At 41.5% G+C, this 15102-nt stretch overlaps 1 protein-coding gene across 2 annotated transcripts; it reads left to right on the top strand.

The window, feature by feature from the left end:
* The first annotated feature begins 94 nt into the window (after positions 1-94).
* On the top strand, positions 95-14805 carry CMTM5 (CKLF like MARVEL transmembrane domain containing 5). 2 transcript variants are annotated; one of them, XM_069964212.1, is made up of 5 exons: positions 95-2236; positions 5725-5877; positions 6270-6368; positions 12161-12248; positions 14437-14805. In XM_069964212.1, the coding sequence occupies exons 1-5, from the start codon at positions 2141-2143 to the stop codon at positions 14451-14453; spliced, it is 453 nt and encodes a 150-aa protein (XP_069820313.1). In that variant the 5' UTR covers positions 95-2140; the 3' UTR covers positions 14454-14805. The 2 variants fall into 2 exon arrangements, with proteins under 2 accessions (XP_069820313.1, XP_069820312.1); XM_069964211.1 differs by having other exon boundaries at positions 98-2236; positions 12161-12254.
* The last annotated feature ends 297 nt before the right edge of the window (positions 14806-15102 follow it).

The following is a 15102-nucleotide window of genomic DNA, read 5'->3' as shown; positions in this document are numbered from 1 at the left end:
AAGTGGCAGCATAGAGCACTGTGTCAGTCTGGAAAGAATACACCACTTCCTGCAGGACATACAGCAACCTATAAGCACTGGAAGACTAGAGGTTTTAAAATATAAGTGAATTACAAATTTATATATGTTTCTCCACCAATTGATTTAAAACATTTTTTTCCCGATGGAGTACCCCTTTAAGATACAGTAATGCCTTTGATTACAAGCATAATTCGTTCCAGGACCGTGCTTGTAATCCAAATCACTCTTAAACCAAAGCAAATTTTCCCATAAGAAATAATTGAAAATGTACACAATGGGTTTCACACCCCAAAAATAATGATTTTTTTTTTATTCTGAATAACATGTAAAACAAGTGAAACAAACATTTAGAAGCGCTGAATAAGTCATATTATAAATTACTGTACAGTACAGCAGTCAGCATGTGGTGTATAATGTATAGTAAGTGCATAAACCTGAAAAAAAACAGCAGCAGTTTGTAGATACAGGATGGAACTGCAGATCCCCATAATGCAGTAGCATAGTACAAAAGGCTAGAATAGAGAAGCAGGGCTGCTGTCAGAGGTCTGTGTGGTCACATGACACCAATGGGAAAGGGGTGTGTGTTCAGCATGGACCAATCAGGAAGTGAGAATCACAGCTACGCAGGAGGACAGTGACAGAAACTTTTCTATACAGCAGTGTGAATGGCTGAGTGGGAGTGCAGGCACATTATAGCAGCAGTGTGTATAGCTGAGTGTAAGTGCAGACACATTATAGCAGCAGTGTGTATAAATGAGTGTAAGTGTAGGCACATTATAGCAGCAGTGTGTATAGCTGAGTGTAAGTGCAGGTACATTATAGCAGCAGTGTGTATAGCTGAGTGTAAGTGCAGGCTCATTATAGCAGCAGTGTGTATAGCTGAGTGTAAGTGCAGGCACATTATAGCAGCAGTGTGTACAGCTGAGTGTGAATGCAGGCACATTATAGCAGGAATGGAGAGGCTGCGGGGAGCATGAATCTGCTATGATTTGGAAGGTGAGGGAGGCTTCTAGGGTCAGAGTACAGGGCTGTAGCCCCTGCTATGCAGACCATGCCCCTCCTCCACTCCCCCTCACACCCAGTACAGGGAGCTCTTAAACCAAAGCAATGCCCTTAAACCAAGTCACAATTTTGAAAAACTGTGATCTCTTCTTCCAAAACACTCTTAATCCAAGTTACTCTTAAACCAAGGTACGACTGTATAACCATAACTGCATGGGAGTTTGTTTATGTATAAAAGATTGATTTAATTAATCAATAGCTTATTATAATTGGTCACGGATCTTAGACGCCCCTCCACCATATATTAGATATATAGATCAGATGCTCCTCCACCAAGTATTATACATTTCATATGGTAGGTGGGGGTTATGTTAAATAGTTTACGCTACAACTAGAAGCTTCAGTCTCTGCTGATAGTACTTTTGTGACCGTCATTATCTACTATACATGGAATAAAAACAACATCTTCTTAAGCATTGTTTTCATGTTGTATTTGCCTCTTTTAGATCTTATTTTCCCCACCCTCATAGGCACCATACATTCCTATTTAATGTCTTCCACATATATAGTATAGAGTGTAAAGAAATCCCAATGTTTCACACGACAAAAAAACCTTGCTGCTGCTGCTTGTGTCAGTCTCTTTGCTTCTTTTTCCTCCCTGAATCTCTTTTCCCTCCCCCTCTTCCTGTAACACAAATCTGGATCATTTGCAACTTCACTTCAGACACGGGTTGTCCTCGTCATCCATAGACACATCAGGAGATACTCAGGAAGAGGCTTTACTTTCCCCGGTCTCCAGCATTTCTGCTGCAGTTTATTGAGTTCCTCCATCTTTACATTTACTTACCCCTCTGGTCTCAGTATCATATACTACAACCTAATAGCCCTGCCTGCTTCTTCCAAACAATACGTGTTCTGTTACTTACTCCTTATGTTTACTATCCTAAGTTTGTCTGCACAACTCTCCTCATTAATACGTTTTCTTTTCATCTAACATATTGTACTAACTAAACCCTAAAGCTTTATATATAAGAACGCTCACATTTACTTACTCTATATTTTCTTTTCTCCATCCCTTTCACCTTTCTGTACTTTTTGCTGTGGCCCCTGCCTGGGGATGAGTGGACGAGATGATGTCGAGAGCTCCAGCGGCTTCTCTCTGGATAAAGAATTTCTTAACTCCCTGAAAGGACGGATCCTCTTAGCAGAGCTGGTAAGCATGTAACTGATTCTGCCGTAAAGTGCTATCTATCTATCTATCTATCTATCTATCTATCTATCTATCTATCTATCTCCTATCTATCTGTCTATCTATCTATCTATCTATCTATCTATCTATCTATCTATCTATCTATCTTTCTATCTATCTATCTATCTATCTATCTATCTATCTATCTCCTATCTATCTATCTATCTATCTATCTATCTATCTATCTCCTATCTATCTATCTATCTATCTATCTATCTCCTATCTATCTATCTATCTATCTATCTATCTATCTCCTATCTATCTATCTATCTATCTATCTATCTATCTATCTATCTATCTATTTATCTCCTATCTATCTATCTATCTATCTATCTATCTCCTATCTATCTATCTATCTATCTATCTATCTATTTATTTATCTCCTATCTATCTATCTATCTATCTATCTATCTCTATATCTATCTCCTATCTATCTATCTATCTATTTATCTATCTCCTATCTATCTATCTATCTATCTATCTATCTATCTATCTATCTCCTATCTATCTATCTATCTATCTATCTATCTATCACGTCATCTTCAGGAGGCCGGCCAGACTGCTCCAGCCCTCCAGCGCGTCATTAGATGCTCAGCCGCCATTGGTTGAGCATAACAGAGCCAGCTAACAGGGGGCCAGCATGAGGGAGGGCTGGAGCGGTCCTGAAGATGACGTGATCGTCCCAAGATGGCGGCCGGGGTCGACAGTGATTCCGTATAGTGCATCACACTTTCGGGTCCGCAGTCGGGGGGGGGGGGGGGGGGGGGGGGGGGGATGTGTGTTATTTAGTGAAATAATGCTTTAGGCCGCACTACCCCTGTAGATAACGAAGTTATTTGATTTTTAATTAAAAAATTTAGGTTCAAATATATTATACAAAATATTAATATTTATGCCTTAGTATAGAAATGTTACATTTCAATGCAGAGCATATTACTGCCTTGGCTAGGGCCTCACTGAATACTTACCAGTAAACATTACTGCATGATCTCCCAGAGCAGTGGCTGCTAATGATAATGAAAAAAAAAGGAAGAAAAATGGAGCTTGGGATATGGGTTTGTGTTCACCTTAAAGGAAATGTGTCGTGTTGAAGATGCTGTCCATTCTGCAGACAGAACATTATAGAGCAGGAGGAGCTGAGTAGATTGATATATAATATTCTGGGAAAAGTTCCAGGATAATTTGTCATTTATTAATGGAAATCTCTAATTCTGAGCTAAGTAGTCAAGTGGGCGTCCCTACTTAGTGATTGACAGCTCGCTATATCCAGTTATACACAGATAGTAAAAAAACAGAATACATGAATGGTTAGCTCAGAAAGAGCAGATAAATTACATGTTATAATGGAACATTTCTCAGTAAACTACATAACATGCTCCTCCACTCCTCCGGCTCTAGAACATTAAAGCCCCACTCCAAGGCTGTGTTTCCACCTATGTGACTGAAATGCATTCTGTGCGCCCTGGAAACGACTCCCCTAGTTTTCCCCCCAATAGCCATTCGATGTTGCTGGGAATATCGGCAACATTGCAGGGCTATTGGGGGGAAAAGTGGGGTTTACAGAGCGCTCAGTATGCATTTCGAACACATATGTGGAAGCGTATGTGCACAAAATCAATTAGAATTTTTATATATATATATATATATATATATATATATATATGATATGCCATTCCTTTCAAAGTCTACTGGACTAAAGAAGGAAGTTAAGTGTAGTCCATCAGCCTTTAGAGATATTAAATGGAGTGCAGGGCATATACTTGAACTCCTCCACATTACAGTTATGCAGCGAAGAGAAATTGGAAGCTAGGGACCCCTGTTCCAGTGCAGGAGCCCCAACAAATATGTACCTTTCTGGAGAATGGAGGTCCTCTAACTCCAGTGTTGCCATATGCAGGACTTAGGGCCCTATTACACTGAGCGATAATCGACCAAATCGGCCGATTAATTCTCCATGGAATAGAGTCAACCATCAGCCTATTAAACATTCATCGTCTGATCATTTCTGTTCGTCCAGCCATTGCTAATAATGTCCATGCAGCCCTTCCTAAACGATTATCGGGCCTAAATGATTATCAGGCCCAGTAAACAAGCTCCAAACTAATTGATGCTCATTTACAATATTGATCACGCCTTCATTGTCCCTTGTAATAGGACCCTTAGGTATAGAATGAACAGAGAGGTGGTCATGGAAATACAGAATTTCTGTGTCCTTAACACCTGTAGACATGAATAGAGAGATCCTCAGACGCGTCTATTCATGCTCTTCCTGTATATGGATGCTGGTGGCACCTCACCTGGTAGAATGGGGGATAATGGTCTCCTGTTCTCAATTTGTAAGAAACTCTGAAGTGATTAAGACACCACCCCCCACCCGCACACACACACACATACTCTCAGGCACAAACACACACCTTTAGAAGATTTCCAGTATATTTTGTACATATAACTTGAAGTAGACCTGTCTCCACTACTCACCTGTTTGTTTTACTAAATACTTGTATAACAATACTGGAACATCTTTTGTTCCATATCTGTCTTGTTTTGTTCCTCTGGTACTCTTACTAGAAATCCATGACTAAATGCCCTATTACACCAAGCGATTATTGGCTGTATTTGGCCGTTTATCGGCCAGTACACTTGTCTTTCGACATGTTGAAACTATACCGATGGTCCGCTGGCCGACACTGAAATAGGAGTGGTGGCAGCAGACCACCGCTATCTAATATGGGCTCCCCGGATGATCATTACCCCTTCTGCAGTTCCCCACAGCTCCCCGCTCTTATCCGCTCGCTGTCCGTGCATGTAATTGCGCCATCAGCAAGCGGGGAATGAGGAGCAAGTGAGCACTGATCTGACAGGTCGGCGCTCGCGTGCTCCTCCAGATTGGTCCGTGTAACAGGGCCTTAAATAACCAACTGCTACAAGTTGGGGGCGTGTCCCTACGTTGTCGCTTAGCTGGTAACACCCAGTTGGCTATATACTCATTTCTAGTGAGTATAACAGGTGAATGGCACAACAACAAGCTAAAAGAAAAGAAAAAGACCATAAAGTATTAAATTCCCTAACACAGTGCTATTCCCACAACTGCTTTGTTTAGCAACCATTGCCCGTGAAGAATAGCTGGATAACATCCTGTTATTTAGGGTTAATTAACATGCTGCAGTTTTCTTTGAAAGGGATCCTGTCGTTTCCTCGTCCATTTACATGTAAATGATGAATAGGAAGCAAAAGGTGAGTCTATGTAGTAAAGGTACATCTTCTTGTCTACAATGTTTTGGTGCCATGGAGGTCTGACTCAAGGAATATTCATTTATAGTAACAAATACCAATTAATAAAAGTCCAGTTTGGGAATAGTAAGAAGAGTGGCGCACTGTTTGACCACTGCCCATAATTTACCGCTTACCTCTAATATCATCTAGGACCTGACCTCATCTCCTTCTCTCCGCAGGTCCTCTGCTTTGTGATATTTATCTGTTTTGCAGCCTCCATATCTTCCTATTTGGCAGCCCCTCTGATTGAGCTTATCATCACCCTCATCTTCCTCATCATTTTCTCAAGTCACTACCATCTTCGCCTCGCTGCTCTTAACTGGCCGTGCACGGTGTGTAGAACATTACGAGACGTATTAAGCTTTGGATTTACGTTACCACACCCCAGAGTGTAGATGTAATTATAAAATGTATCTGCAATTGCTAAGCGCCCACTATGTTTATCCGGCTTAATGTTCTGTAGCATGTAATGAGACGGACAGGTAGACTGGTTGTAGGGAGTAGTGTGGATTTCATTAGCAAAATCAGCAGTTAAGTTGTTTCCTCTATTTGTGATGAATACTGTGGGAATCAGGCCTAATAGCCTTCAAACTCTCTCCTCCTGTCCCATTAGATACTGATATAATGCACCCTGTTCTATAAATAATAGACAATATTGAATTGCATGTAAGAGAATACAGTAAATGCCTCCATTAGTACTGATAGTACGTTCTGTTGCATTTAGGATTTCCTGCGCTGTGTTTCTGCTGCAGTCATTTTTTTGGTAGTGTCCATAGTAGCTGCTGCACGGAGCTCAGGGGATGGAGGTGCCATTACAGCGGCGGTAAGTATTTTCTGACCCACCTCAGATACTTTGCTTGTGACACAATACTAATGGGATGGCCTATGAGATACTGGTTTAGTTGTTGAAACGTAGACCCACCCCTTAAGTGCATGAAAAAATTATCTTACGATTTGTCTTCATTCACAAATAGGACATGGTCTTTACCTGTGATTCAGATTGACAGGAGACTCATATATATTTCATATTGACAAGAAGCCTATATATATATAGTCTTTTGGCACTCCATAAACTTTAACAAGGGTCTCAGTTTCTCCCCTGTATTTTCTGCCCCTTGTCTTCGGTCTTCCAGTAGTCACTACCTTCTCCAGTATGACCCTGACCTGACCATAGAACATATGACCCTGGTTCTACACTAATTCACATAACCGCATGTAATATGTATACCGCTTTTCTGTCACTTATTTGATACAAGCACAGTTAAAGCAACTCTGTACCCACAATATGCCCCCAACCGCTTGTACCGCCAGATAGCTGCTTTTAATCCAAGATCTGTGCTGGGGTCTGTTTGGGAGGTGATGCAGTTATTGTCCTAAAAAGCAGTGCTGTGTCAAGTTGGCGTGGCCTAGAGTGTCTGTTCCCTAGGCTTGCACCGCCCCTCCGTCCTTCCTCACCACCCTCCCACATCAAGTCACATGGTCACTGTTCAGACAAGTGATGATTAGGAGAAATCCTGCCCAGGGGCATTCCTAATGATGAAGAGGCAGGAGAAGAAGGACATAGGGGAGGTGCAATCCTAGGACACAGACACTCTAGGCCACACCAATTTGACACAGCGCTGCAAGTTTAAAAGTTGTTTTTTAGGACAATAACTGCATCACCTGCCGAACGGACCCCAGGACAGATCTTGGATTAAAAGCAGCTATCCGAAGGTACAAGATTGGGTACAGAGTCGCTTTAAGTTGTTCAGGTTACATGCCACATAATAATTTCTTTGCCCCCTATGATGGGTTGTATTTGGTGATATATAAGCAATATGTGTGGTTAACTGTGGTTACTTACCACTTGCGCTGTATCTTCATGTTTGTAATTTAGCTCTTCCTTAGAAGAACCAATACTCATGATCATGAACTTAAATACAAAAATCTTAAAACAAATATAAAAAGCTCATAGCCCATTCTTGGAATGTCCAGACACGCCACAGCTGCCGCAGGCATTTCAAAGAATGACCCCTCCTTCCTCATGTATCCTTTGAAACATCCCCAACTATAAGATGGTGTTCACACTTATGCAGCCACATTATATTAGTTTTATTATTTTTTTTGCTATCCCCACACCCCTAATGGTTGTTTTTCAATGGAATTGTAAAGATATGGGATCACATTGATGGAAATAAATCTGAATTTTTTTCTTAGACTACATCTTGGACAATTTTTCTTAAATTACATGAAAAAATGGCATTTTAACAGGAATATATATAGACTTTTTATATCCACTTTAAATCCACAGTTTTATCCATATTCGAACCACCTGTTAATGTGAACAACATTGGTTACAATATAATCTGTTGGAGTTAGGGTATATTAGACAGCAAGTGAACAGTCAGTTGTGTTGGGAGCAGGTAAAATAGGCAAAATAATAACGTAAGTAACCAAATTGTAATGGCTGCATCAAAGCATGTCCAAAAAAGCAGTTCATGTGGGGTGTTCCCAGTATATGGCTGGGTTCACACTACGTATATTTCAGTCAGTATTGTGGTCCTCATATTGCAACAAAAACCAGGAGTGGATTGAAAACCCAGAAAGGATCTGTCCACACAATGGTGAAATTGAGTGGATGGCCGCCATATAACAGTAAATAACGGCCATTATTTCAATATAACAGCCGTTGTTTTAAAATAACAGCAAATATTTGCCATTAAATGGCGGCCATCCACTCAATTTCAACATTGTGTGAACAGATCCTTTCTATGTTTTTAATCCACTCCTGGTTTTGGTTGCAATATGAGGACCACAATACTGACTGAAATATATGTAGTGTAAACCCAGCCTTAGGCAGTTAGTACCTACCAAAAGTGGTACATCATTCTAGTGACAAATCCACTTTCATAAGAATTAAGGTGCGTGTATTACCTAGTTTTGTTCACTGATAAAAGTCAAATTCTGAAACAACTTTTTATAATGTTTCTATTTTCTTATTGTAATTTTTAAAAATGTTTTGTAGATTATGGAGGCAGCCATATTGCCTAAGCTGCTCTTAATAGGTAGTATTACGCTTTACAGTAAGCCTCATTAACAGAGGCAACATTAGACAGGAGCTGTCCAATTGACATGAATGGGAAAGGTGTCTGGGCATTCTCTGTGACCTTTGCATAGGACAGTACGCAGAAGGTAGAGTCTGAGTTGCTATTGTCTTGTCCATCTACTGGTGCAGGATGTCACAGCTTAGTTTTAGGCTTAGTGGTGATAATGAAAACTGCAAGATTTCAAGATTACTTTAAAATGTGGATAGTACAATGGAAAATTAGAAAAAAAAACATCTAATTTCTTAAATTCTTAGAAAATATGTTTAAAGGGGAATCATTAGCAGGTTAGATGGACCTGTTGATAGCTCCCTAGTGAGCACGGGGCACTGAAGATGAAGGTAAGTCTTTTACCTTCATCCTCAGCACCATTTCCGTGCTGTTTGTTCATAGATCCTCAGTCGGGTAAGGGCGTTAGGAACATTGTAGTCCCGCCCCCAAGCACTGATCTATCCTGCCCTGCCTGTTCCGCCCCTTCTAAGGATTATCAATGAAGTGGGCCAGATCAGTGCTCAGGGGGAGTAACCCCGCCCCCAGTGCTTCTAATGCTCTTACCGGACCAAGGATTTCAAAACAAACTGCACGGGAATGGTGCAGAGGATGAAGGTAAGAGACATACCTTCATCTTTAGTGCCTCATGCCCACCAAGGAAGCCTATTTTTATGTTAAAGGGGAACTATCAGCAGCTTAAACGACTCTAACCTGCTGATAGTTCCCCTTAAACATAAAAATTGTATTTAAACAAAAGTAATTTTTAGATAACACATTCCCTATAAACTCTGCATTCATAAAAAAACATAAAAGGCCAGGTGAACGCCCAGCTATTTTCACATTAGACGCCGTGAAGGCATTTGATAACGTGCGCTGGGACTGGCTGGACTCGGTGCTTGACGGGTTTGGCATCACTGGGGCATTTCACACCTTTTTGGGTGGCCTGTACTCAAACCTCACCGCACACATTTCCACCAGAGGCCTCCTGTCATCTCCCATTAAGCTGGAAAAGGGGACGAGGCAGGGTTGCCCCCTTTCTCCTCTCCTTTTCGATCTCGCCATCGAGCCTCTCGCTAGATACCTCACTCAGTCGATGGTCTTTGAGGGGATACATGTCGGTGCCCAGGAGGTCAAGCTTACCATGTTTGCTGATGACCTTTTACTTTTCTTGAGCAAACCGGATGCACCCCTCCAGGGGATCCTGGACTTTCTGAGGTACTTTGGCAGCTTCTCAGGCTATAAAATTAATGTAACGAAAAGCGAGATTCTCCCTATAGGCACGACCAGGCCGGATTGGCTAGACCAGGCCCGGCGGCAAGGCATTGCTATTGCCTCCTGCTCTGTGAAGTATTTGGGACTACATATAGGTAAAACGACGGACACATTATACACTATGAACTATGCCCCTCTTTTTATGAAAATAATTTCTGAGCTGAAAAACTGGGAGACCTTGTCCTTATCCCTCTCAGGATGCTGGATCAGTTTCTCCCGTCTATTGTACCCCCTCCAGACGCTCCCCCTTCTACTTAAGCACAAAGATATATCTGCCTTAAACAAATCATTTACAAGGTTTATCTGGAGGGGAAGGCGTCCTAGAATTTCAGAAGGAGGACTCAACCTCCCGAATATACGGGGATACAACCTAGCCTGCCTTTTTCGTAATGTGTTAGACTGGATGCATGGCTCCTCCTTTTTTTCCAATGCCCTCTTAGAGCAGTCCTTTGCATTGCCATGGGACGTTAAGGCTCTTCTTCACACATCTTATGCCAAATTACCCCTAGCCGTCAAGCACTCTGCCCTTCTGAGGGACACTATTGTGTCATGGAAGGAGGTGCGCAAAGCCTTCGGTCTCCCTTTTCTCTTGTCTAAACGTATGCCCCTGGCACGTCACCCAGAGTTTCCTCAGGGACAGTCGCTTCCATGGTTGCGACGGGAGTTGTGCCAGGGACCTAGAGTGGCGGGGGATCTCATGGACCAAGAGCACCGTAGGTGGCTGACTATGGCTGAACTTAGCACCAAATACAGCTTCCCCCCTAAATGGTCTCTGTTTGCAGGGCAAGTCTACAACTTCTGCAAAAAGAGACTATCAGATCTCTCCAAAGAAGCCAGTTGTCATTCTCTTGATGACATTATTGGCACGGAACCGCGTAAAGCATCCATATCTTCCTTATACAACGCGATTAGGAATGAAACGCAGGCTAAGAGACCTGACAAAACTTCACTTTTTAAAACCTGGGCAAGGTGGACTCAGGACCCTGACATTGCAGACACTATTCTGGCGGGATGGGCTACTGTTCGGAAATGCATCATCAATGAGAGGTGGAGAGAATCTTATTTCAAGCTTGCCCACTGCGCCCTTTATGGATTTAACATTTTACCTTCCCCCTCCTTCCCAGACAGAATCACTGCCTGTCCCAAGTGTCAACTTCCCCTGACCAACTTATGGCATAGTATATGGAATTGCTCATCCACAGCACATTTCTGGCAACAGGTAGCCGATTACATTCACACTCACTGGAAGGTCAGGCTCCCCCACACCCCGCAGGCACTCCTGTTCCATCAGCCCCGTCCCCCTGATGACAGTGAGGTAATATGTTACACCCCCCAGTTGGTTCATGTGGTGCTTGTGGTAGCTCTCCGTTGTCTCCTTTTTAACTGGTTATCATCCTCCCCCCCTGACATACCCATGGTGATCGAACAGCTGAAGATTTATTTAAGCGTTGACAGAATTGACACGGAAAGACACAAAGAAAAATCAACAAAGAAATTTTTTCAGAAATGGAAAACTTTCATTGTTACTCATTTCGATCACTCCGCTATTGTGGACATAGTCAAGCCGTTTAGATGCACGGAGTGGTACTGCAAAGCAGACCTAGCTGGATCTCTAGGCCTCTTACGACTTCCGAATTCGTGATATGTTATGCTTTGATTTGGATCAGACTTCATTTGTACATTTTATATGATCCTGTACTGACCTAGATATGGGAAGTGTATTTATTTTATTCAGTGTCCAGCAATATGTTTGCTCTATTTTGTTTTTATGTTCTCTTTCTAAATTTTGTTTGGAAAACCGAATAAATACTTGAAAAAAAAACAAAAAAAAACATAGAATATTGTCGGCAGAAAAAGACCACTTGGTCCATCTAGTCTGCCCTTTTAGTATTTCCCTTCTTATTATCTTAGGATAGATATATGTGTATCCCAGGCAGGTTTACATTCTGTTATTGTAGATTTACCAGCCACATCTGCTGGAAGTTTGTTCCAAGTATCTACTACTCTTTCAGTAAAGTACGATTTTCTCACGTTGCCTCTGATCTTTCCCCCAACTAACCTTTCACTGTGTCTCTTGTTTTTGAGTTCAGTGTTTTACTAAAACACTTCCCTCCAGAAAAAAACACTTCCCTCCATTAATTTACAATAAAATACTGTATACTGTATGCCGAATTTAGTCATATACAGAAATATTATAGCAATTATCATTTACCTTACTTTTTATTGATATATCTATAACACCAATCATATTGGTTTGGTCCTTTTCCAGCTCTTTGGATTCCTATTGGTTGGAGTGTTCTCGTTCGATGCTTATAATATTTACAAGACAGAAATCACAGACCGGTCAGCTGAGACAGGTGACGGTGAGCAAACTCTGTCAACTTGTGTGAAATCCTTTAATAAATGTTGTCTTGCCTTTGCACATACATACTAACATTAAAGACCATAAAGCTACAGACATTGTAATGTCAAGGTAAATTAGAAATTATACATTTTGGGGGAGATTTATCAATGTTGCTCCTCTGACGTACACCAGGGAGAAGGTGCAGATTCTTGCCTACTCCCCGGTGTACACCAGCCACAAGGCGGCACAGAAGGGAGGAGGATTTATCAGGTGTAAATCATGATACAAATCTACACCTGCTTCTGCCCGGTTTTACTAAGAGGTATGTGCCTTTTAGAAAATCCGGCCGGGGAAAAGGGGGCGAGGCTTTATTTAACCCCTTAAGGTCAAAGCCAATTTTCGTTTTTGCGCTTTTGCTTTTTCCATTTTATGTTTAAAAGTCCATAGCGCTTGCATTTTTTCACCTAGAGACTTATATGAGTGCTTATTTTTTGCGAAACCAATTGTACTTTGCAATTACAGGCATATTTTTTCCATAAAATATGTTGTGAAACCGGAAAAAAATCATTTGCGCTGTCAAATTGAAAAAAAAACGAATTTGTTTTGATTTCGGGGAGTTTTGCATTTACGCCGTTCGCCCTATGGTAAAACTGACTTGTTATGCATGTTCCTCAAGTCGTTACGATTACAACGATATATAACATGTATAACTTATATTGTATCTGATGGCCTGTAAAAAATTCAAACCATTGTTAACAAATATATGTCACTTAAAATCGCTCCATTCCCAGGCTTATAGCGCTTTTATCCTTTGGTCTATGGGGCTGTGTGAGGCGTCAGTTTTTGCGACATGATGCGTTCTTTCTACCGGTACCTTGATTGCGCATATACGACTTTTTGATCGCTTTTTATTACATTTTTTCTGGATTTGATGCGACCAAAAATGCGCAATTTTGCACTTTGCGATTTTTTTGCGCTGACGCCGTTTACCGTGCGAGATCAGGAATGTGATTAATTAATAGTTCGGCCGATTACGCGCGCGGCGATACTAAATATGTTTATTAATTTATTTATTTATTAATTTATATTTATAAAATGAGAAAAGGGGGGTGATTTGGACTTTTATTAGGGGAGGGGATTTTTTATTAATAAAAACACTTTTTTACTTTTTTTTTACATACACTAGAAGCCCCCCTGGGGGGCTTGTATATACATAGCACTGATCTCTCATAGAGATCAATGCTGTGTATATACACAGCAAAGATCCATTAGATCGGTCATAGATTGCTATGGCCTGCTGCAGGCCACAGCAATCTATTGCCGAGCCGGGATCAGCGTCATTCCGACGCTGAGGCCCGGCACGGGCAGAAGAACGGATCTCCCCCCCGCGATGCGATCGCATCGCGGGGGGGAGATCCGTGCCACTAGACACCAGGGATGCACGGAGGAAAGCACTTCAATGCAGCTGTCAGGTTTGACAGCTGCATTGAAGGGCTTAATTAGGGTCCCGTTGCCGCGCCGGCTAATAGAGGCACTGCCCGGCTGCAGATTGCAGCCAGGATCGGTGCCGTACAGAGCGGGGTCCCGGCGGGACCCCGCTCTGAACACCCCCTGCGGCACCATGACGTATCAGATATCAATAGAAATCAATAAAATCAACAGAAATCAATAGTCCAGGCGATTTTAAGAAACTTTGCAATTGGGTTTATTGGGCAAATATGCCATTATCTGCATTTAAAAAGACTTTCCCAGGTCCCCCCTCCCCCCTCTGTCTCATTCACTGCTCCTTATCAGGAAATCTCAACTCTTTTACATCAGTCGAGCCCTGTGTAATCTATGGAGACAGGAGGGGGGACCAGGGAGCAGAGAACAAAGGATTACACAGTAGGACCTGTGTGAAAGCCAATATTTAGAGGTCATAGAGGTCAGTGCTGACACTGTTGTCTTGTTTTGGTGCCTCATATCCCTCAACCCCTCCCCTCTCTATAAGAGAACCATGAAGACAGGGGGGAGAGCTTCAAACTGCTTTTTCATGATAAAAATGCATTTTTCAGCTAATAAACCCAATTACAAAGTTTCTTAAAATCACCTGTACTATTGATTTCTGCAAAATCTCCCCCTGTATCTGTTAATTAATGGAAATCTGACTCAAATTCTCACAGTGCTGCTCTAAATCCACATCTCATGACTTTATATCTTAGGTGCTGCTGATGCATAGTGACCACCCAAGGACTGGGAAGTGACAACGGAAATATAAAAGAGCCATCGCTATATTATAAGGTTAATATCCTCACTAGATTCTACTCAAAACTCATTCCTCCTTTAACGTGATCTGAATTCTGTTTTTATCAACAATCCTGTCCTGAGCCAACCCATGAAAGCCCATATAAGAGATATACAATGTGAAGATCGTATTACATCTGTGTGTTATTAAATGTGTGTTTACTCTACATAGATGACTTGTGAGGAGTCATGTGAGTATATGTAACTGCCAATTGTTGTTCTGCCAATGTGCAGAATGATTTGATCTTTAACATGGACCTAAGTAAAACCTTTTTTTATGAATAAAATGACTAATGATCATGTGTTTGTACTAACGGCAGATGGGCCTAAACATCATGTTGCAACATGGTAAAGGGGACAGCAAACCTTAAAGCGAATGTGTAATTAAAAAATGTGTTATTGTTTAAATCACGTTTTATGTTAAACAATAACTAAAGGCCACACCTAGAAATGCTCATTTGGCCAATAATCATCCCATGTAAAAGTGGCAGTGATCAGCCGATTAACGGGAAAACACTGATTGGATCTTTTGACCGCCAGTAAAATCTATCGTTATTGGCCGCACATATCTCTGTGTAAACAAG

Source organism: Dendropsophus ebraccatus, chromosome 3 (genome assembly GCF_027789765.1).
Source record: "Dendropsophus ebraccatus isolate aDenEbr1 chromosome 3, aDenEbr1.pat, whole genome shotgun sequence".
Taxonomy (NCBI): domain Eukaryota; kingdom Metazoa; phylum Chordata; class Amphibia; order Anura; family Hylidae; genus Dendropsophus; species Dendropsophus ebraccatus.
The sequence above is the reverse complement of the archived record's forward strand: the minus strand, read 5'-3'. Positions and strand labels throughout refer to the sequence as shown.

Coding starts and splice junctions, on each gene's coding strand:
- CMTM5 (XM_069964211.1), top strand. CDS start 2,141: ATGAGTGGACGAGATGATGTCGAGAGCTCCAGCGGCTTCTCTCTGGAT. Junction 2,237..5,724: donor GGATCCTCTTAGCAGAGCTG/GTAAGCATGTAA, acceptor TTCTCTCCGCAG/GTCCTCTGCTTTGTGATATT. Junction 6,369..12,160: donor GAGGTGCCATTACAGCGGCG/GTAAGTATTTTC, acceptor GTCCTTTTCCAG/CTCTTTGGATTCCTATTGGT.